Source organism: Rattus norvegicus, chromosome 15 (genome assembly GCF_021556685.1).
Source record: "Rattus norvegicus strain SHRSP/BbbUtx chromosome 15, alternate assembly SHRSP_T2T, whole genome shotgun sequence".
NCBI lineage: Eukaryota > Metazoa > Chordata > Mammalia > Rodentia > Muridae > Rattus > Rattus norvegicus.
This window is the reverse complement of record NC_141548.1, coordinates 60,556,708-60,580,315: the sequence shown is the minus strand read 5'-3', so window position 1 is coordinate 60,580,315 and position 23,608 is coordinate 60,556,708. Positions and strand designations below refer to the sequence as shown.

The following is a 23,608-nucleotide window of genomic DNA, read 5'->3' as shown; positions in this document are numbered from 1 at the left end:
GAAGTTAGTGCAAAGTGTTCTTGTTGCATGGTACAAGAAAGACCCACTATTCACCGTGTATCTGTTTTTTTTAAAAAAAAAAATAATAATAATTATTATTATTATTATTATTTTGATCATCGCACATTCAGCAACCTTTAAATATTACCAAACACTTTGAGTCTTCCACATTTGTGACCCCAGAGGCTAGAGTACACAGTTTAGTAAGAGTTAGAGCGGTAGACTATACTCTTCTCCTCTGTCTCAGTAACTGCTATGTCTTCCGTCTGTATTCAGTACGTGTTATATCGACTTCTTATCCTCCCTCACTCACCTGGACCTCTAGTTGAAATAAGTCTACTCCCAGGAAGTCAGCTTTTTGGATTTCACATCAGAGACATACCTCTTTTCTTTCAAGACATGAACTTATTGTGTACCCTATGTGGGTCTCAAGCTTACCACCCTCCTGAGGGCCTAGATAGGTTTGTATGCACACACACTCCCCCTTAAAGACACTTTTAAATAGTGGTTCAGTGGGACATAGTGCCACTTGCTTGTTATCCCAGCAGTTGGAAGGATGAGAAGGAAAAATTGCTTTGACTTTGAGATCAGGGCTATGTAGTAAGTTCCAGACCTGCTAGTCTTGTATTCCTAGACTCTATTAAAAACAAACCAAAACAGAGTTATTTAAAATACTGTTTTAAACTAAACACTCTTTGTCTCTCTCTCTTTCTTAAAGATTTATTTATTTATTTTATGTATATAAGTACACTGTCGCTGTCTTCAGACACACCAGAAGAGAGCATCTGAGCCCATTACAGATGGTTGTGAGCCACCATGTGGTTGCTGGGAATTAAACTCAGGACCTCTAGAAGAGCAGTCAGTGCTCTTAAACTCTGAGCCAGCTCTCCAGCCCGACACTCTGTTTTTAAAGAATCATTTTAGCCAGTTTCTACTAATTTCACATTTTTCATTAGGTATGCTTGACTGAGGTTTTTTGGGTTTTTTTTTTTTATTTCATTATTTTTTTTTTCCGGAGCTGGGGACTGAACCCAGGGCCTTGCAGTTGCTAGGCAAGCGCTACCACTGAGCCAAATCCCCAACCCCTATTTCATTATATTTTATTATTTTTATATGCTAGGTGTTTTGCTTGCATGCATGTATGTGTACTATGTGTATGTAGTGCTCTCAGAGGCCTGAAAAAGGGAACTAGATCCCCTGGAACTAGAATTACAGACAGTTGTATAGTAAGCCTGAGAAGTGTTTTAATTTGGCTTTCCTCTCCTCCCTTTTTGGTAAAGGGTTGTGTTGTTGTAAAAATATAAATGTAAAAAAGAGTAGTTGTCTTTTACCCCACTAACTCGGTACCGGGTGCCCCAAGATATCTGCTAGATATCTTGGCGGAAACACATCCCAGCCGCACACTTTCCTACACTCAAACCCTCACATAAAAAACATACAACACAGTAATCTTAGATCCAATTGATAAGATATAATTGCCCACTTAAACATACAAAGCCCTGTACCATTCATCCCTTAGGAACATTGGTAACAACCTGTAAATACACAGAGCAGAATCTTAACATCACCTGCCATCTTGTCCTGCCATGGCTTCTCTCCTCTCTCTGTCTCCTATCTCAGAGTTCTCTGTCCTAGTCTCCTCCTCTCCCTTCAAACTTCTCTCCCGCCCATCCTTCCTTCTCCAATGATAGGCCTCCTTCTATCCTGTACCTGCCCCTCACCTGTACTTTACAAATTCAATGGGGAAAAGGTTCTGGTGAAGTCACCTGATTCCTGAGTAAGTGACTAGGCAGCTGTCCTTGGGGCAGTGGAATTAGCATCAAAATACAGATAACTTCAGGGCAAACCACAACAGGGTTGGGCAGTGGAATTTTTAACCACTGATATGATTCATGGTTTCATAGATGATATTGTGTTACTTTGTATGGTACAGATTAATTTGGATTCAAAATTAAGACAATTAAATTATTCTGTCTTTTTCTATTAAGTGGAATGCATATAGAAGGTTCCTTAACAGCCTTATCTACCAAAACCTCGGGATTTTATGATGCCTGATCTATTCTTAACTGGCAGGAAATGTATAAATAGCACATTTTTATTTGTTCATAAAAGAGGAAGGTAGAAAGAAAATAAATTTAATTATTTTGAAAATCAAAATATTTTAAAGTTCCAAATTTTATTAAATAGTAAACTATTTTAGACGTCTTCAGATATGGAAATTGAAAGAAAAGACCTCTAAATGTATTAAGCACAGATTATACTTTCTGTTCTTTGCCAGAGTTAATAATATAATAAACAAAATATTATAGTCATTTAAAAATGTTTATTTTTTGTATATTAAGTTTGAACATATTCCTGTGAGTGTTTGCACCAGTGCATACAGGTGCATGAGCGTGTGTGTACATGTGTTTTCTGCAGTTACTCTCCATTTTAGTTTTTGTGACAGAGACTAGCTGAACCTGGAGCTCATTGATTTGGTTATGCTGCTAGCCAGTGAGTTCCAGGGATCTCCCGTCTCTACCTCACCAGCAAGCTGTGCTGCTATTGTCAGCTCTTGTGTAAGTGCTGGGGCTTGAACTTTGCTCTTCATGCTTATGTGACAAGCATTTTACTGACTGAGCTATCATTTTTAATGTGTAAACTCTTAAACTTTAGATCATTTCACTTTTTTGTTAGTGACATTTAATAAAATCTAAACATTTTTTTTTCTTTTTTCTTTTTTTCGGAGCTGGGGACCGAACCCAGGGCCTTGCGCTCGCTAGGCAAGCGCTCTACTGCTGAGCTAAATCCCCAACCCCAAATCTAAACATTTTTATAGTGGCTTCTAAGTTTACAGATCAAAACAGGGAAACAAAGACAATTATTCATGTAAGTGTGGTAATTTGTCCTTCAAGAATGTCAGGATTCGGGGCTGGGGATTTAGCTCAGTGGTAGAGCGCTTACCTAGGAAGCGCAAGGCCCTGGGTTCGGTCCCCAGCTCCGGAAAAAAAAAAACCAAAAAAAAAAAAAAAAGAATGTCAGGATTCTGGGGTGGGGGGGGTTGGGGGGTGGGGGGTTGGGGGTGGGGGGGGATGGAATAGGGGGTTTATAGACAGGAAACTGGGAAAGGGGATAACATTTGAAATGTAAATTTAAAAAAAATCCCATTTTAAAAAATCAGGATTCTGGAATTGGGGACCTAGTTCACTGGTAGATGTTTTGAAGACCCTGGGTTCACTTTGAAGGCCCAGGGTGGATTTGATCCTCAGTTCTGGTGTTGGGACAAGGGGATGGACACCAAAACCAACCAAACAGACTAAAAAACCTCAGGCTTTTTCTTGAGGTGAGAATTTATGGAGGTGTTTTTGCTTTTTTTTTCCTTTAAAATCATTAATAAAGACAGTAATGCATTTTTTTTCCCTCAGTCTTCTAAGTGTTCAGATTGGAAGATTGGAGAACATAGTATTTCGAATTAACCTTATTAAACTTTGGTTTAGTTAACTTGTGGTTTTGAAATGTATTGTTTTAGGGCTGTAGAGATGGTTAATTATCAAGAACACTTGCTGTCCCTTCTAAGAGCCTGAGTTTGGCTCCCAGCATACATGTCACACAGTTCAAAAAAAGCACGAATTCTTTTTTCTGTTCTTTACTGGGGTTAACAATAGTAAACAATTATGCTGTGTGTGTGTGTGTGTGTGTGTCTGTGTCTGTGTCTGTGTCTGTGTGTCTGTGTAGTGTGTATGTAGTGTGTGTATGTGTGTGTGTGTAGCGTGTGTGTAGTGTGTGTGTGTGTGTAGTGTGTGTGTGTGTGTGTGTGTGTGTGTGTGTAGCGTGTGTACATGTTCCTGTGAGTTTGTCTTAACTGCAGTATGAGGGGATTGGGTGCCCTCTTTCCATCTTATACACACATATTGGCACATATCAATACAAAGTAAATTGTTCTAATCAAATTAGTCCACAGATAAAAATGCCTTCAGTGAAGTGTTTTTAAATTTTAAAAAATATGTTTCTTTAACAGGTTTCAATAATCCAGGAACTTGTTACTAATTATGAAGCTTCTCTTAAAATGAATGGCTTTTTTAGCCCTTATGGTAAGTTTAATCTAGACTAACTTGGAATTTTATTGTTCATTTCTATCTAATTTTAATCACAGCAATACTATTTTACATTTATTATGTGTGTGCTACATAAGTGGCTACTTACTAGTTTTTAATTAGTGAATGAAAGTATTTTTAGTGTTATTTAATTTAAAATTTCCAAATTCTTTTTGTCTGGGAGTTAGCCTTAGTTAACAAGGAAAACAGACTTAAGAGATTGGATGGCTTGTCCAAGATTGAGTAGTTGAATTAGAACCTTTTCCACTGAATCCTTGAATTCTCTACTTTTTTATTCTTTTATTAATTTTAATCATGTTTGATTTGGCTCTTTGAGTCTCTGTGGAAGCATATGTAAATGAAGACAACTTAAAATTTAGAAAATCCTATAGAATGCTGAAAGTATGGGACAATTTCTTTAGGTTCTTCATGTGTCTTTTTCACATTGCCCTTGGAGTTTGGAGTATTTTATTTCTTGATTTCTGAATATAAAAAAAAATATGAATGTTTTACCTGCATTGGTGGTGCTCCATGAAGGCCAGAGGAGAGCATTGGATCCCTTGAAATTGGAGTCTCAGACAGTTGTGAGCTATCATGTGGATGGTGGGATTTGAACCTGGGTCCTCTGGAAGAGCATCAAGTGCTCTAGACTGCTGAGCTGACTCTCCTACCTCTAAACCATCACCTTCAAGTGTTTTAAGGCAAAGTCCAAAAATTGTTTTACCTGTAAAGAGCTTAGTATGCATCTTTGTTTAAAACACACAAAATTAACCTTATATTCAATACCTGTCCATATTTATTTTTCTCCCACCGTCCAAAATTAATGTTTAATTGGTTTATTTTAATCTAGATCTAGTTAAGGCCCATGATTTACATTTGATCGTTTTATGTACTTTTAATATATTGTCTGATCTCTCCTTCCTTTAAGGTAAAATGGCTTTTGTTGAAAAAGCTCATTTGTTTTGTAGATTTTCTCATTGTTTTCTTATCTTCTCTTGGTTTTAGCTGATTTCTTTCTTTTGATATCACTGTTTTTCACTGTCGTTTCTATTTCATGTAACATTGGTAGTGAGATTAGTAGATTTCAGTTCCATTTGAATACTTCACAGATGGTGCCTTGTGTTTGTGATTGTATCATATCAGAAGGCTTGAGGCGTTCTGGTTATCTCTCTGATGCTGGGCTTCTTATCAGGCTGATGTGCCTGTTATAAAGTTCCTCTGACCTAAGGATTTATGCAATTATTGAGGATCTCTTATTTCATTCTTACTCCCCATCTATTAGCTGGGCAGGGCAGGCTATCAGTTCAGCTGAGGGCCTTATCTATGCTAGACAAGTGATATGCTACTGACTTATAAGCCCAGTTCTGAATTTATTTTAAGAAACCTTCCTTTATATACTTTGGTTGCCTGAATTAGATAACATATGTGAAAGATAAATATTGATTTTTTTTTGTTCTAATTTGAATTTTTCTACTTACTTTTCTGTTGCCATGACAAAATACCATGACCAAGGCAACTTTTTTTTTTGGTTCTTTTTTTCGGAGCTGGGGACCGAACCCAGGGCCAAGGCAACTTTTAAAACAATACAAAAACAAATGTTTCATATGGGTTTATGGATGGTTTTGTGGTTCCAGCGGGTTATAATTCATGGTAACAGACAGATAAGTATGACTGGAGTAGTAGCTGAGTACCAGGCAGAGTGCGCTAACTGGGAATGTCATGGGCTCTGAAACCTTAAAGCCAGTTCCTCTAATAAGGTCACACCTCCTAATCCTTTCAGATAGTTTTAGCAACTGACGATCAAGCATTCAAATACATGAGTGCATTGAGGCCCATTCTCATTCAAGCCACCACAGCTTTCTAATTTATGACTTAAGGTGTTTGCATTATTGTCTTGTCAGTTGATTAGTTGGCTACATATACTAGGAGATCTTCTGTTGAAGTAATAGAGGTAGATTCACTCTGCCTCACTGTAGACATACCTGCCATTCTGCAGGCCATTTTGATTGCTTCTTTAGTACAGGATAGGGAGCAAAACACAGCTCAGATATTGTAAGTTATGTGGCTGCTTTTGTTAGCTGACCATGTGCCCTAATCTTGGATTTCTGGCATATCAGGGATTTTTATTTTTTAATCTCATGGGATATGTTCTTTGAATCGTATTCTTCAGTTCACCATATTCTTCACCAGAGTGAGGATGTTCTGGCTGTGTTAAAGAGTATACTGTGTGTCTTAGTTAGGATTTTATTGCTGTGAACAGACACCATGACCAAGGCAACTCTTAAAAGGACATTTAATTGGGGCTGGCTTACATGTTCAGAGGCTCAGTCCATTATCATCAAGGCAGGAACATGGCAGCATCTAGGCAGTTGTGGTGCTGGAGGAGCTGAGAGTTCTACATCTTCATCTGAGGACTGCTACAAGACTGGCTTCTAGGCAGCTAGGACAAGGGTATTAAAGCCCACACCTAGAGCGACACATATACTCAAACAAGGCCACACTTCCTATTAGTGCCACTCCCTGGGCCAAGCATATGCCAACCATCACACTGTGCTAATTGAGACAATTAGACCCTCATGTGGTAACCCTTGTAAACTTGGAACACATCCTCTGCTTCTGTTGTCTGTTTGGTAAGAGCATATATTTTGCATATGTGGGCAATGTGTAATGTGGCAGTTCTTGCTTCTGCTGGAGTCATTTGGTGATAGATAGTTTCTTGAAGTTACTTTTTTTGATTATTTTTCTGGTTCACTGTATTTTGCTTTCCACTGGAGTTAGATTGTTTTTTTCTCTAGCACTGTTTATTTGGAAGTAGTTAGGGGTTAGAAGCCTCTTAAACTATGGTTTTATTTCTCTGCCTGGCTGTTACCTTTTGAACTTGATGCCACAGAGTCACACCTCTTTCCTTTGAGGCTGATCATTTTTGCTAAACTTTTGCTCTTAACAATAGCAATCAATTTCATTCTGAATTGGGGAGAGAAAACTTTACTTAGCATTCTTCCTATAACAATTTAATATTTGTTTGATTGCAGAGAATGGGGAAAAGGAACCCCCAACAACTCTAATCTGGGTCCAGTATTTCCTGGCACAGCATTTTGATAAACTTGGACAGTATTTTCTGGCTTTGGAATATATTAATGCTGTGATTGCTAGTACTCCAACTCTAATAGAATTATTCTACATGAAAGCAAAAATTTACAAGGTAAATTTTTAATTTTGATTTTTGAATAGTTGGAGTTGGGTTATTTTAAAAAAGACTGGAAGTAGCAGTAACTCCTAGGAGTCTCTGGCAGTTTTACTATATTCTAATAATCCTAAAGAATTCTTTATTGTGTAATCAATGTTAGCCATTTGGTTCAGTTCTTAGTGAAATCATATTTTTAAATAAACTGCAAAGTCATGCCAAACTTCGAGCCCATTTTTACACATTGTTTTCCATTTTCATGACACTCCTTTTCTCCTGCTCATAAATGGTTTTTCCTAACGTCTCCTCTCCTACAGCATATGGGTAATCTCAGAGAGGCTGCACAGTGGATGGATGAAGCACAGTCTTTGGACACGGCCGATAGATTCATCAATTCCAAATGTGCCAAATACATGCTTCGAGCAAATATGATAAAAGAAGCAGAGGAAATGTGCTCCAGGTTCACACGGGTAGGGAATAACATACAAGTATGTAATTGCCTGAATTAGGAAAACTGAAGTTCTGTGACTTAAGTTTATCATTAAATTCATAAGAATACCTATTTTAAAAATCCCATTAGTCTATGTTCAGACTGTAGCTTCTTACCATGATGTGTTCATGTGTGCCCCTAGCTGCAAAATTCAGTTTGTGCTGGGTATGGTGGTGCATACCTTTAATCCCAGCATGCAGGTGGCAGAAACAGGCTGATCTTTGTGAATTCAAGGTTAGGCTGCTTTTCATAGTAAGATGCAGGCTTGCATAATGACACCATGCCTAAAATAAATAAACTAAAACTTTAGTTCATATCTTTTTCATTTTCTATAAATTCATTTTCAGAATTGCTCAGGTTTCTTTCTGTGTGTTTTCTGTGACAGTTTCAAATTTAAGTTGTCTAATTAGCCAAATATTTGTCCTATTTTTCTTCCTTTATCATTCCTTCTGTTATATTTTAATAGATATGATACTTGGTTTTGATTAAAATTTCAGGCTAATAAAACCAAGCAGAAGGGCTACAAATAGATTCAAATATATTTGGAGACTTGATATGTAGCCATAAGTACTTTAAAATAAAGATGAAATTGCAGAGATAGTCATTTGTGTTTAAAAATATTAAATGGCATCCGTGTCTTACCCTGCACACACACCAGTTTCAGGTGGACCAGAGAGTTAAATATAGAAAACATATTTGAAAGGATACAGCAGGAGTCTGTTTAGGCTACAGAATGTTCTTCATGCTTGAAGGGGAAGTATTCTTTATTTTCCAAAGGAGCAAGACGGCATAAAGAAGGGGAAAAAGATTTTTCATTCTTTTTAGGTTTTTGTCTTAGGATTTATATTGCTGTGAAGAAACACTATAGCCATGGCAGCTATTATAAAGGAAAGCATTTTATTGGGGATGGCTTACAGTTCAGAGGTTTAGTACATTGTCATTATGTTGAGAAGCATGGCAGGACATAGGCAGACATGGTGCTAGAGTTTTGTATTCAAATAAGCAGACAGCAAGAAGAGAGAGTGACATTAGGCCTGGCTTGAGCATCGGAGACCTCAGAAGCTCACTTCCAGTGACGTACTTTTCTAACTAGGCCACACCTCCTAATAGTACCACTTGCTATGAGCCTATGGCAGCCATTTCCATTCAACCAGCACTGATATCTGTCTGTCTGTATCTTCCAAAATACATTTATTTCTCTCTTTTAAATATATATCCATTGGCATATACCTTTAATACCAGCACTGAGGAGGTAGGCAGATCTCTATGAGTTTGAGGCCAGCCTGGTCTACATATCGAGTTCTAGAATAGCCAGGACTATGTAGAGACTATGAATGTCTCAAACAAACAAAACAAAACAAATCTGTTTGCTAAGTGCCAATTTGTTTTGACCTCTCCTCCAATCAATTGATTTACATTTCAAATGTTAACCCATTTCCCCTCCTCAAACCCCTATCCCATCCCTCTCCCCCTGCTCTATTTCTTTATATTTCTATGTTGTTAATACACTGTTTTCCTAACTTTCTTTCTCTTTGGTACTTTGATCATCTTTTTTAGTTATTTATTTAACTCTTTGAGACAGACTCCAGTAGCCCAGGGTGGTCTTGAACTCAGTGTGTAGGGATGATGATCTTGACCTGATCCTCCTGTCTCTACCTTCTGAGTGTTAGAGCTACCAAGTTTGTCCCAACATGCCCAGTTTTCTGTGATGCTATAGATTGAACCCAGGGTTTGTTTGTTTCTTTCTTTCTTTCTTTCCTCCTTTCTTTCTTTCTTTCTTTCTTTCTTTCTTTCTTTCTTTCTTTTTTCAAATTAATTTTATTTAAAGATTATTGTAGCTGTCTTCAGACACACCAGAAGAGGGCATCAGATCCCATTACAGATGGTTGTGAGCCATCATATGGTTGCTGGGAATTGAACTCAGGACCTCGGGAAGAGCAGTCAGTGCTCTTAACCACTGAGCCATCTCTCCAGCCCCCAGGGTTTCATTTACAGTATGGGAACTCTACCAACTGAGCTACAGCACTTTCAGCTCTACTAATTAAATTTGTATTGACATATAACAGTAGTGCACATTAATGGGGTTATTGAGTGTGTTATTTACGTGAACATATATAACATGAACTGATCAAATTCAGTTACCCTAGAAATGTTTCAGATAAAGTGTGAATAGCATTTATATATTTGACTATATTATAATTTAAGTATGTGTATAACAAAATAGTTGTTATCAAAGTGAGCGAGAATTGGACAATGTTTCCAACCTATGATGATGACAAAAATCTTTGACAAGAACTTTGGAGCTGGAGAGATGGCTTAGTGGTTAAGTCCATGAGTTACTCTTCCTGAGGACCTGAGTTTGATTCCCAACACCTGGGTTAGGTAACTCATAACTCCTTGAATGCCTCTGGCCTCAGACACACATATACCCATAATTAAAAATTAAATAAATCTTTAAAAGAAAAAAATCCTAAGAATTCACTGAAATAAATGTCTAATACATACTAAATGAGGCATTGACACCTAGTAAGAAAACCCTATTTACAAGTTAGTGATCTGAGTTTTAGATAAGACTTTGAGATTCGAAATCTGCATATCAGAGATAAACATTATATAGCAAGAAGAGGGCTCAGTGCTGGATGAAAATAAGGTACTACTGTGTCCTGTGGTGCCAAGATATCACTGGTATCATTCCCCTACCCCACCCTCTGCACACCTATATGCTAGAAATGTTAACTAGATTCGAATTGTGTTTTGATATTTAGGAAAACCCTTATAATTTAGAAGCTACAGAATAGCATTGCTTATTGTCAAATAATACTTCTACTTGGAAAAAAGCTCTAGAAATATAAACATAAAAAAGAAAATAAAGGGGCTGGGGATTTAGCTCAGTGGTAGAGCGCTTACCTAGGAAGCGCAAGGCCCTGGGTTCGGTCCCCAGCTCCGAAAAAAAGAACCAAAAAAAAAAAAAGAAAATAAAGTTACAAGACACTGTAAGAAAGGAGTAATTCACCAAACGCGCCTGTCTTCTCTAGTAATCAGCAAAGTACAATTAAAGCTCTAAGCATTTTGTGCTCATAAAAATAGACTGGGGTTGGGGATTTAGCTCAGTGGTAGAGCACTTGCCTAGCAAGCCCAAGGTCCTGGGTTCGGTCCCCAGCTCCGAAAAAAAGAAAAGAAAAAAAAAATAGACTGAATTTTAAGTCTGACATGACGAATTATTGACAGGTGATATGATCTTTGTTCAGATACACACACACACACACACACACACACACACACACAGTGTGTTCTCATTTTTCTACTCTCAGCTTTTATTAAAGAAAACTTGTTGTTTGCTATAAAAATAACCTTTTTCTTTTTTTAGATGAATTGCCCTGATATACAATATTTTCAACAGTGCTAATAATTGACTTATTTATAAAGGGAAATAGAAAAATAGCTTCAGTACTTCTGAGTACTAAGCTAAGTACTTATATACATGATTTCATTTCATTAATAGTTTTGTGTATCATTAGCTACATGATACAGTTAAAATGTTTAGAAGTCAAACACTGTCCTGGCCAGACTACCTTGCTAGTTGTTATTTGGAGCCAATACTCTGCATTGGAAATCCGTGATTCTAAACCCATGTTGTTCTGTGCCAAATTGATGTTTAAATTATGTAACCATTGCCAAAACTACAGTAAGTAGTGTTTCTGAAGCTGAGATGCCATAGACTCAGTACATATACAAAATGGTACACGCAGTAATTGGGGGAGGGGTAGCAATGGATACTAGGAGAACAGTAAGTCAGGAAAATAGTCATGTTGCTTATGTTCACATAGCATATATTCAAGTGTCTAATGTTTTACAGAAAAGTAATTGAGGCTTGGAAAGGATACACAGACCATGCTTGGTTATACTGAGTAGTACTGTGGTTCAGTGCCCTTTCTGCTACATTGTCCTAGACGGCAGGATTAGAAGAGACTAAAACAAATAGGCATAAAAATTATTAGGCTTTTAGAGAAAAAACTTTCTGGAAGGTGAAGGTAGGGATTAGAAGTACATAGATGCAGATTGAGCACAGGGAGAAGTTAGGACAAGGTCTGAAGGAGTTGAAGGGTTTGCAACCCCATAGGAAGAACAACAATAGCAATTAACCAGAGCCACCCCCAGAGCTCCCAGGGACTAAACCACCATCCAAAGAGTACACATGGAGGGACCCATGACTCCAGCTGCATATGTAGCAGAGAATGACCTTGTCTGGCATCACTGGGAAGGGAGCCTCTTGGTCCTGTGGAGGCTCTGTGACCCAGGATAGGGGAATGCTAGGGCACCCTCATAGAGGCCCGGGGTTAGGGGATGGGGGTTTGTGGAGGGGAAACTGGGAAGGGGAATGTAAATAACTAAAATAACCAGTAGAAAATTAATTTATAAAATTTAAGTTAAATTTCAGTCCAGCAATTTAAGTAGACAACTAGCATGTCAGGGGCTTAGGAAAATGAGAAACAGTTCAACCTGCAAGGAATGAGTGAAATGCTCACATTTACAGATTATTTACAGCTTAGAATTATAGAGAATTACAAATGCTTACTTAATAGTTCCTTATGGTTACTTTTTATGATGAAATATTTTTTGTGAAGATACAGTCATCAGAAAATGGAAAATATAATAGCTATAAATGAGAAATAATATATCTCTTAGGTCTTTTTAAATCTGAAGATAATAAATTTTTAAACTTTCTTTTTTGAGACTGTGTAAGCTCATGGTAGCCTTACACTGACATACTCTTGCCTTCACCTCCTATGCATCCTCCTACGCATACCAAAGTTTTAGACTTTTAATGAATTCCAAGAATTGACCTGATAATAGAAAGTGGGCTAAAAAAGGGCCAAAGACTGAGAATGTTTTCATAAATATACTTTGATTATCTCTCTTGAGATTTCACAAATGTTTAAAATAAATATATTCTAGTCAGTGACAAAAATATAATACCCTACATTGAAACTAAGAACATATACGTATTTTATAAAGTTCTTATACTTACCTTTAAACCTGAACTGACAAATATTTGTAACAAATCCAGGGATATTTCTCTCTGTGTCTGTGTCTGTGTGTGTCTGTGTGTGTGTGTGTGTGTGTATGTGTGTGTGTGTGTGTGTGTCTGTCTGTGTCTGTCTGTCTGTCTCATTATTATGCCTCAGACTGGTTTTGAACTCAAAATCCTCCTGCCTTAGCCTCCTAGGTGCTGGGCTGATAGGCATACACCACCATGCCCTGTGTTGCTTGGTTGTAATAGTATGTGGCAGAGGAGAGCTAGAGAAGTAAAAGACTTGTTATTGAAACAGCAAGTTCATGAACAAAGAAATAGCTTAGCATATAGTAGGGAGGGGTGGGAAACTGGAAACTTGCTAAGAAGTATAACAGTATTAGATCTTTGCAATAGTGACCTTGAGTCAGCAAGAAAACGAGGGTGAAAAGAAGATGTTATTGTTTGAAATAATTACAATAAGAGCTTTGATGCTTAAAAATAGTCTTAGTAATCTGGACTCTGTTCTGTAAAAGTAGTGAACGGTCCAGTGGAGTAAATAAGTAAAACCACTGAGAAGGGCTGCAGAGATGGCTCAGGAGGAAGGTGTTGCTCCCAGGACCTGCAAAGAGATCCTTAAGACTCAAAGGTGAAAGGAAAGCATTGACTCCCCAAATTGTGACCGTGTGTGTGTGTGTGTGTGTGTGTGTATACATACAAACACAAAATAAATTAATAAATTGTTAAAAATATCACAAGCCTTAATGTCACTTACGCTCATTGCTAGTTATTGGCATAACTTACGCTCATTGCTGGTTATTGTGGTCATAGTTGGAAAAGAAAAGATGATTTATTTTTTCTTGTCAGGATTTGAACTCAAGGCTTTAAATCTCCTTTTTAAAAAAATGTGATTTGGGGCTGGAGAGATGGCTCAGAGGTTAAGAGCACCCGACTGCTCTTCCAGAGGTCATGAGTTCAATTCCCAGCAACCACATGGTGGCTCACAACCATCTGTAAAGAGATCCGATGCCCTCTTCTGGTGTATCTGAAGACAGCTACAGTGTACTTATATATAATAAATAAATAAATCTTTAAAAAAATGTGATTTGGGGAGTAGTTTTATTGCTTGCTGCTTTATATTTATGCACGTTTCCATTTTAGGAAGGAACATCTGCCATGGAAAATCTAAATGAAATGCAGTGTATGTGGTTTGAGACGGAGTGCATTTCTGCCTATCAGCGCCTGGGGAGATACGGGGATGCCTTGAAAAAATGCCATGAAGTAGAAAGGGTGAGTTGTTAGGGTGTGGAGTCTAGTTTTATCTGTAAGAAAAGCAGGTACAGGTCTACACTGGATCGTCTGCCTCTTCTGACTGACTTTGACAGCTTCATTTGAAAACAAATCTTTATATTTAGTACTGTGAGCATTGTGTAATAAATGATTACTTTTCTGATACTTCCGACATGTTTATTCTTTTTCTGAAGAGAAAAAGAAAAACAATTTAGTAAAAGCAGTTTGTGCTATCATTGACATATATTCACAGTTTCTCTTCCCTGATTCAGCCATTACTTAATTTTTCATCGGCAGCCTAGGAGGACACAGAGCTGGTGGCAACCTCTTTTCCCCTTAAGCATCAGGATCTGGTCCACAGTCAGCCTCTCTCCAGTTCGTCTTCCCAGGATGCTTGTTTTCACGTTTGGTACCCTGTACATCAAATAGCCAGTTGCAGGCCTATTTTATTACTTGCTTTTAGAATTATGTGTGTGATATGCCTTAGTGAGGGCACTTTTCTTTTCCTTTGTGTGAATTTTTGTTTTCCTGTTCTTTGTCATCTCTGAAGCACTCTTCTTCTACATGGACCACAGGAGGAAAGGAGCCGCAAATGCACCCCTGAGGCAGTCCTCAGCAGCCCTCAGTTGTGGGGCACTCGGCACCACTCTTCCCCTGCTGACGCAGTATAAAACCACAGGCGTCGTAGTCAGGTGAGCCTGATGTCTGCACCATGGCAGTCACTTTGGCCTTCTTCCCATGTGAAACTCCTGAGGTTACCCAGAAGAAGGCTCTGTCTTAGGGGGTGGCTTTTGATGGGAATTGGAACTTGGATTATATCAGAACTTTTATAGAAATCACCAAAGTTTGCTTTGTTTTTGTTTTTGTTTTTCTTGTCCTTTAAACTTGTATTTCTAGGGGAAAGAGTTCTCATTTTCTCTTTGAGAATTATAAGCCTTTTGGATTATATGTTAAATATCCAAACATTATAGTTTAAATCAGGTACCTATTTCTGTGGTGAAATTGTAGGACAGAATTAGGACTGGTGGTGCAGGCCAGAACTCAGGAGGACCATAAGTTTGTAGCCAGCCTGAGTTGCAGATGATTTTCAAGGTCAACCTAGGTTACATAGTGAGACCTTGTCACCACAAAAAAAGGGACAGGAGATGGGTTGGTGTATAAATGTGCTAGTACCTCGAATTCAGATCCCTGGGATCCTTAACACCTGGACATGGTGGTATACCGTCTGTAACCCCAGGACTCCTGTGGTGAGTTGGGAAGTGGAGACAGGAAAATCCTGTCGAAACTTGTGGACCAGCTAGCCTTGAATACACAGACAGCAAGAGAGGTCCTTATAAAACAAGAGGGGTGGAGAGATGTCTTGCTCAGCAAAGGTACTTGCTCTTGTAGAAGACCGGGGTTTGATTGTTAGTGCCCACATGGTGATATATAACTATTCCTCACTCTAATTCCAGGGTATCTGGTGCTGTCTTCTGACCTTCATGAACACCACTCATGCCCATGCTGCATAGGCATACATTGCAGGCGAAACACACACACACACACACACACACACACACACACACACACACACACACACACACACACACATAAATGGGAAAGAACCAGCAAATCAAAAGGAAGTGGGATATGAGAACCCAGTTTATCCTCTTATTTCCATATATGTGCCATCATACCTACATACCCTCATATACAAATGTCAACACAAACCATAACACAGAAAAGAACAAAAGCTAGCAGTGAAAAGTACTGAATATCAGTACTTTGTGTCAGTGCTCCCTAGTGTCTACCAGTTAAAAAGCCTCCTGCTTGTTAAAGAAAGACATTTCGTGTACCCCACTGTCAGTGGGATGTTGTAGCTCTTTACTAAGCATTTACAAATTAGTACTTTGAGCAAGGATGCCATTGGAAACCTACTCATTTTCCTGTAGAAGTTTAATTTAAATGTTTGTAGGTTCATTATAGTTGGAACCTTTGTGACTTAAGTCTTGATATTAATTCCTGTGTTGCTTTATGATTTTCAGTATTTGCTAGATTGCCAGATTATGTTAAATATATCTTCTGTTACTGTGTATCATTAAGTTTATAGTGACTTTGCCTAAGTAATGTGAATGAAATTCGTAAATTCTTAAACTACTTCTAGTTCAAAAAATAATTTAATTGGAAGAAAGTATATTTGAAGGAAAGGGTTACATTAGTTACCAGAGATTAAAATGTAGAAATCAACACCCTCTGGTCATATGGCGTAATTATTTTTATTTAAAAATATAATTATCTTTATTCAGAGTTTGCTATTGGCATTTCACTCTATGGAGAACCTGAACACTTCTCATGTCATTTGTAATGATTATATTAATACTAAATAAAATAAAAAAGCTTAACTCAGGGATAATATGTACATTTTTACATTAATACATTGAAAGAAAAGTATTGGGGGCTGGGGATTTAACTCAGTGGTAGAGCACTTGCCTAGCAAGCGCAAGGCCCTGGGTTTGGTCCCCAGCTCTGAAAAAAAGAAAGAAAGAAAAAAAAGTATTAATGTCCTTGGAAAGATTTTCGAGTATAAAGTTCAGGGTTGGGTGCTGGGGAGATGGCTTAATGGTTAAGGAACCTGTTGTACAAGCATGATCTGAGTTCGAATCTCCAGCACTGATACAAAAACCAGGCATAGAGACACACATCTTAGGGGCTGAGACAGATGAGACAGACAAACCCCTGGGGCTTCCTAGCTAGGCAGTCTAGCTGAAATAGTGAGCCAGGGTCAGTGAGTGACCTTGTCTCAACAACTGGGGAGGGGAGCAGGGAAGTGAGGAAGATGTTCTGCCTTCAACATCTGGTCTCTACATGAACCCACAGAGAAAAGTGTGCGGGCACACGTGCACCCACACCACTTGCTAGCATGAAGTCCTGAGTTTGGATCCTCTGAATGAATCCATGGAAAAAATATGGTAGAATGATGTGTTTCTATAATCCCAGCAGTGACAAAATTGGTTGCAGAGACAGGTGGATCTGTGAAAGTTACTAGATCTGCTAGCCTAACCAACATGGCAAATTTCTGGCCAGTGAGAAACCCTGTGCCAATCAAAGGCACCTGGGGAAAGACATCTGAGGTTGTTCTCTGACCTCCATACACACATCATACTCTCATGCGCACATGCAAAAGTATAAAATTGAGAGATGACTTTTATTTTCTGGAGACAGTCTCACTATGCATGTATTCCTTACTTTCATGTAGACCAGGTTTAGACCATGTTGGCCTAAAACTCAGAAATCCCCCAGCCTCTGCCTCTTGAGTGTTGAGGTTAAAGGCATGCACCTCCCATCTCTCAAACATGATTTGTAACTACTTTATAAGTTAACTTATACCTGGCTTATATTTAATAAGGAAATAAATACCAATCACAAATAAAATTTTGCATCTTTTAAATAGAAGTAAAGCTAAGGATAAAGAATATATCTTTCTGCTCTGACAGTTTCAATCAAGAACTCTCTCTTTAAAAGTAGTTTCAGCTTTCTCTTCCTGTTATGGCTTCTTAGAAATTGGAGTTGAAATTTTAGCATTCTGGAATTGTCCATAGTACCTTTTCTGTCTTTAGTTTGACCCTCTCAGTGGATTTTAAGATTATCTGTAAAGGTCATGTGGCCCAGTCCAATCTGATGTTTAAGTTTTTTAAACAAAACAGCTGTCTTCAAAGTACTTACTATAAACTTGTGTTCACAGCAACATCCTATATTATTTTTCTTTTTCTAAATACTGATTGGGATCTCTTTAGTGTGCTGGCTTATATTTATTTGGGTTAGGGCATACAATATAATATATAATATAATATATAGGGCATATAATATATTATTTCTTATTGTTCATTCACTCTAGGATTTCTGCCAGAATAAAACATATTGCATCTTTTTAAGTTCTCACAGGCTTTATAATCACAGATTATTCTTTATAAGAATCTCAGATTCTTCAGAGGAATAGGTTTTTTTCCTATCAATCAATCAATCTACCCCACCCACCCACCCACCCATCCATCCATCCATCCATCCATCCATCCATCCATCCACCCACCCACCCACCCATCCATCTACCCATCCATCCATCCACCCACCCACCCACCCATCCATCCATCCATCCACCCACCCACCCACCCACCCATCCATCCATCCATCCACCCATCCATCCATCCATCCATCCATCCATCCATCCATCCATCCATCCATCCACCCACCCATCCATCCATCCTCTCATCCTGACTGCAGTTTCCCTTTCATCTGCTCCTCCCAGTCATGTCCCCTCCCCATTCACCACTTTTAAGAACGGACATTTATTATTTTCTCTGTTTAAGTTTTTAATTGTCTCAGCCAAGAATTCAGAGACGTAATAGACCAGGGGAATGGCTAGAAGAGGGTGTCACACGATTCCTGAATAAAGTTATATTCTAAAGCTTTGATGGAACATTTCCTAATTCTTTGGCAACTGGTCTTAAATCATGCCTATTTTTTCTGCTATTTGTTTGTTGAGAGAGGGTCTTGCTATGTAGTCAGTGCTAGCTTCAAAGTTCACAGTGAGGCCTAATTTTGACTATCTGCTAACAGTGGCTGCCAGGCAGGGGAGAAAGGGATTGAAATTATTTATTTAGTTGCTTATGTAGTATTCTGCAGTACCTCTGTTTATTCCAAAGCAAAATATCAACAAACCGTAGCTGTAGTATTCTCCTTTTTTTGATTTTTATCTAGCTTTTTAATTTTATTTTTAAACTGAAATCTATATGGAGTAAGTAAACACCCAGGTTTGCCTGTGGTCGAGTGGTTCCAAGACAGTGTATTCACTGGAAAAACTGGGAAGACTTCTGTTAAACTGGGCTAAGTTGGTCACCCAGTTTATGGAAGACATCAACTGGAGAGAGGCAGCCTGTGGGCTGTTACTGATAAAGAGGTGGATAAGTGTTTGTGGTTCCAGATTACTTTTGAAGTGTGACTTAAAATTCATATCTACTGATATTTCTAGGAATATCTTTTGAAGCTTGTCATCCCTCCCTCATATGTTTCTCAACTTAAATAATGTCGTGCACTCCCTTAGATGTTCTCATCTTATGGTGTTTCATGACTTAGCATTGCTCTTTCCCTTAGCCAACTGTGTTGGATTATGTAAGCCTGGTTTACATTAAGGAAAAGCACTAACACCATTATGAATGTTAGCCTTCGATTTTTAAGAAATAAATTGATGTGATTACTTACTAATTTATTTCTGAAAACTTAATTTTCAAATATATCATTAAAACATGATTTTCTAATAAGTGAACTAATATGAAATGTTTATTTTTTTCCTGTTGCTTGTCCTCTGTGTTATACTTTTATTCTTTTTAGAATTCTTTTCTTAAACTCTTAGATATTTAGTATGATTTTTGTGTATATAGCATGTTTCTAATTACCAAGATAACTAAAAATATCAAGTGGTTAGGCATAATTGATAGAATGTGTCCTCTGCTTAGTCACTAGACCACTGCAGTGCGCCTCCTCCCCAAGGGACTGTGGAACACTTCATTTTTCTATAGAGTCTGGAGAAACCAAAGTGCAATGGGGAAGCAGAGGGACAAATATATGTGGGGGGGGGGACTAAATTATAAAATTGTTTTGTGTACATACTGAAGGTGAATTTTCTTCTTTTCATGAAAGCAACTACTACTTAAGCTTTGAAGTTCAGGTGGTGAGTCCTTTGGAAATTAGATGAAAGTGTTGAGCTTACTTCTTAGGAAGAAGTTACTATTTTTGTTATTATGAAGACTTACGAATTAAGAATTTATGGAATATTCATATGTTAATGGGAGCTTCTTCGCTAAGAAAAAGTCATAATGCTGTCTTTGTAATAATACTTTGTTAATGAGAAGAAACTTTAAAATGTGTTGCTTGATCAATCACCTTAAGAAACTGCTATGTAGATATATTCCTACCCTAGATTAAATAATTAAGACACTAAGAAATCAAAGACTTGTGCATGATAAGCTCCTTCCTTCCAGTTGGTAGGTACTGTGCTATGTGTTACACTCTGTAGAGATGAGGCTTAAAGATGGTGAGTCTTGCCCACACAAGAAAAGAGCTCAGGGAGGAGTAGATGAGTCAGATTTGTAAACATTTAGTGGGAACCTGCATGCTGTTAGCTTCATAGTTGTGATTAGCTCTGCCTTGCTGGTTTATATTGGAGTACAGAGGTAAACTTCATCAACATAACCAATGAGATAACCTGATACCTCTCTTGTCAAATAGAGTATCATCACAATTGTGATATCAGGAAGTAGGGTGGATTATAGAAGAGCCTGTTAAGTTGAGATCAGGTGTGTTCAGTTTTGCAGCTGTAAAAAATGATACTGTAAATCAATTGCAACCAGTGAAACTGTGACTGTATTCTTCTGGAGGCTTTTACAGTTTTTCTTTCTTATACAGTTTTCTTTTAAAAGGTAAAAGTTATTGACATAAATGTAAGGGATAATCTTGTGGTTTTGTTTTTAAGCATTTTGTTGAGATAACCGATGATCAGTTTGACTTCCACACATACTGCATGAGAAGGATGACCCTCCGTGCTTATGTTGACCTCTTGAGATTAGAAGACACTCTCAGAAGACATACTTTTTATTTCAAGGCTGCTAGATCAGCAATTGAAATATATTTGAAATTACACGATAACCCTTTAACCAGTGACAGCAAACAACAAGACATAGATTCAGGTAATGAAAAGGTTTAAAAAGAATACTAAACTTGAGAATATTATAAGAGATTAACATATTATTTGGAAAATTGTATCAACACATGTTTAAGGAGATAAAAATGTTATCTACCCTAATCAGTCATACACTACATACTATATCAAATTGCTTTGCCTCAATCCAAATGTTTGTATAACTAAAATAACAATAAAAGACATGTTGTCAAGTGGATGTGAAGACAGTATTGGCTAATAGATACGTTAGGAAAAAGCCAGAGAAACTTCCAATACAGTTCATCTTTCTTTGAGGGCTTTTGTACATTAGCTTGATGTACCTCCATCAACCAAGTGAGAGGCCTTGCATGTGTCCTCCTGTCCCCCAGTGCCCAGCTGCCCTCAAATTCTTGATAGTTCTGCCTCAGCCTCTGTGTATGTGTGTACGACAACATCAAGCACTGTCTCTTTTGGTTCTGTTTTTAGTAGCATCAGTTAAGAAAGAATATAAATGTCTATATGCTACTTTATTTTCTTTAAATGCTAATTGAAGAAAAGGCTTTTGAAGGCTGGTGAGATGGTTCAGCAGATAAACTCTTGCCACCCAAGCCTCATGATAGGAGTTTGATGCCTGGAGCTCCTGTGAAGGAGAGAATCAGTTCCATTCCTCCGACCTTTATACATGCAAGAGGGTATGCACCCCTAATCTCAGCCTCTTCTCTGCCACTACTTCCACAAACACACTAATAAATGTTCTTAATTAAACATTTATTTTTATAATTATATATAATTAAGTGTGTTTTTATATAATTAAATGATTATATAATTTTAAAAGCTATAAGAACCTCAGGAAAATACATGTTCTTACAGAGTGTGGTGTCTGCTTTACGGAGTAAGATTGCCTTTATTGCTTGTCAGTCACTGGTACTAGTGTATAGTATATAGTAGATAAAAGGGAGTTTGGATCTCATCACATACATTCTCTCTCACCCTTGGAACATCCCAAGAGCATAGTTGGTACATGTTTTACAACTTGAAGTTGAGAGGGATAAAGTGATTTGCCTGTTATCTATTGTGTGGGAAACTGCATTTGTTTCTTATTGTCATAAACTATACTGGCAAAGCAGCTAATGAATAAAGGCTTATTTTAACTCACAATTCCAGGTTAGGATAATAGCAGGGAAGACAAAGGCAGCAGGAACTTAAAACAGCTGGTCATAGCCACAGTCAGGAACAGAGAGTGAATGAACACACAGTACTCAGCTTTCTCCTCTTTAATCAATGGGATCCAAACCCAGGAAAGAGTGCCACTAACTTCCCACCGCAGTTTAGCATAATTAAGACAGTCTCCCATAGACATGTCCACAAGCCAACCTAATGTAGATAGTCTCGTGATTCTCTACTGTGTCAAGCTGACACAGAGGAAGGACTTAGTTGAAATTAGTTTTAGTTATTAATGCAACCAACTTTTATTGACTGCCTTTTGTGTGCCATGTTTTGGCTAGTCACAAAAATACTTTCTAAAACCTTTTACATAGATAACCCCCATTTTCTCCAAAAAGAAAGCTATATTAATAGTGTGTATTGTAAAAAAGACAAAAAATGAAAACCAACAGTCAGATGTTTTGCATATTTGAATGTTTATAGAAAACCTGTCAGCCAAAGAACTGAAGAAAATGCTTAGCAAGCAAAGAAGAGCTCAGAAAAAGGCTAAGGTAGAAGAAGAGAGAAAGCACACAGAAAGGGAACGTCAGCAGAAAAATCAAAAGAAAAAAAGAGAAGAAGAAGAAGAAGTTACCAGTGGTCATAAGGAAGAACTTATTCCTGAAAAACTGGAAAGGGTGAGTTGAGTCTATAACTATTGTTTTATGGCAAAATTATGATATTTGATTCTGCTCTGGACATAGTGTATTTAAATGTTTAAATAAAAAAGAAGCTACTTGCAATATTTCAAGTCATATAAGAGCCACTGTGTATTGTTTGAATGGTAATATGCAGTGTCCAAAATAGGCAAAAATGTGGCTAATGCTACTTATATATAGAACTATCATGGACCCCCCAAGAGTAGGGTTCTCTGAAGGTATGTTCTAATTCCTGGAATGTGAGTACATGGCAAAGGGAAATTTTAATTCCATCAAGTGGAATTTAAAGTTGCAATACGCCAATCTTAAAATGAAGAGATTAGCTTAAGATGCCAGCCATAGCTGGGGATTTAGCTCAGTGGTAGAGCGCTTACCTAGGAAGCGCAAGGCCCTGGGTTCGGTCCCAGCTCCGAAAAAAAGAACAAAAAAAAAAAAAAAAAAAAAGATGCCAGCCATAGAAGCAGATTCTTTGCTTGTATATGTTATGGCTTCCTGACTGTGCAAATGAATGGGTCACTGCTTTTTGTGCTTTTTCTGTTTGTTTTGTCCAATTCCAATGTGTTATTTCTGTTTTATCTTACTATATTTTATTTTGTTATTATCTCTTGGAAACCTGTTCATTTTCTAATGAGAGACACAGAAAGGGGTGGATCTAGAAAAAGTGGAGGTGAAGAGGAACTGGGAGGAGAGAGGGTGGGAGGTATCTGTAATCAGGATATATTATGTGAGGGGAGAAATGTTTTCAATAAAAAGAAGAGGGAACAGCTGAGATAGGTCTGAAATGTCCATAAGGCCCAGTGTGGTCAGACAGGGTCTGTCATGGTGGAGAAAAGCAGACAAGGGTAGGGTGATGTGCTGTGAGAGTGACTTAATGTGGTGTCGCTGGCTTTTAAAGTAGAAAGAAATGTGGGCCACCTTTAGAAGTAGACAAAGTCATGGAATGGGATTCTTCCTAGAACCCATGAAAGGGCATGCAGTCCTTCTGACATGTTGATTTTTAATCCTGA

The 23,608-nt window shown here is 37.8% G+C and overlaps 1 protein-coding gene across 14 annotated transcripts in view; it reads left to right on the top strand.

Annotated features, from left to right (window-relative positions):
- Positions 1-23,608, top strand: part of Naa16 (N(alpha)-acetyltransferase 16, NatA auxiliary subunit) — a 59,210-nt gene that overhangs the window by 28,028 nt on the left and 7,574 nt on the right. For 3 of the 14 annotated variants that reach the window (NM_001399534.1, XM_087586566.1, XM_087586567.1), the window contains exons 10-15: positions 3,998-4,070; positions 7,106-7,275; positions 7,575-7,727; positions 13,920-14,048; positions 20,554-20,767; positions 22,387-22,580. In NM_001399534.1, the coding sequence (NP_001386463.1) occupies positions 3,998-4,070; positions 7,106-7,275; positions 7,575-7,727; positions 13,920-14,048; positions 20,554-20,767; positions 22,387-22,580 (933 nt within the window). Of the gene's footprint in view, positions 1-3,997; positions 4,071-7,105; positions 7,276-7,574; positions 9,636-10,067; positions 10,503-13,919; positions 14,049-14,598; positions 14,741-20,553; positions 20,768-22,386; positions 22,581-23,608 lie in introns of those variants that run through there. The other 11 variants (XR_015638168.1, XR_015638164.1, XR_015638163.1 and 8 more) reach the window with 6 other exon arrangements.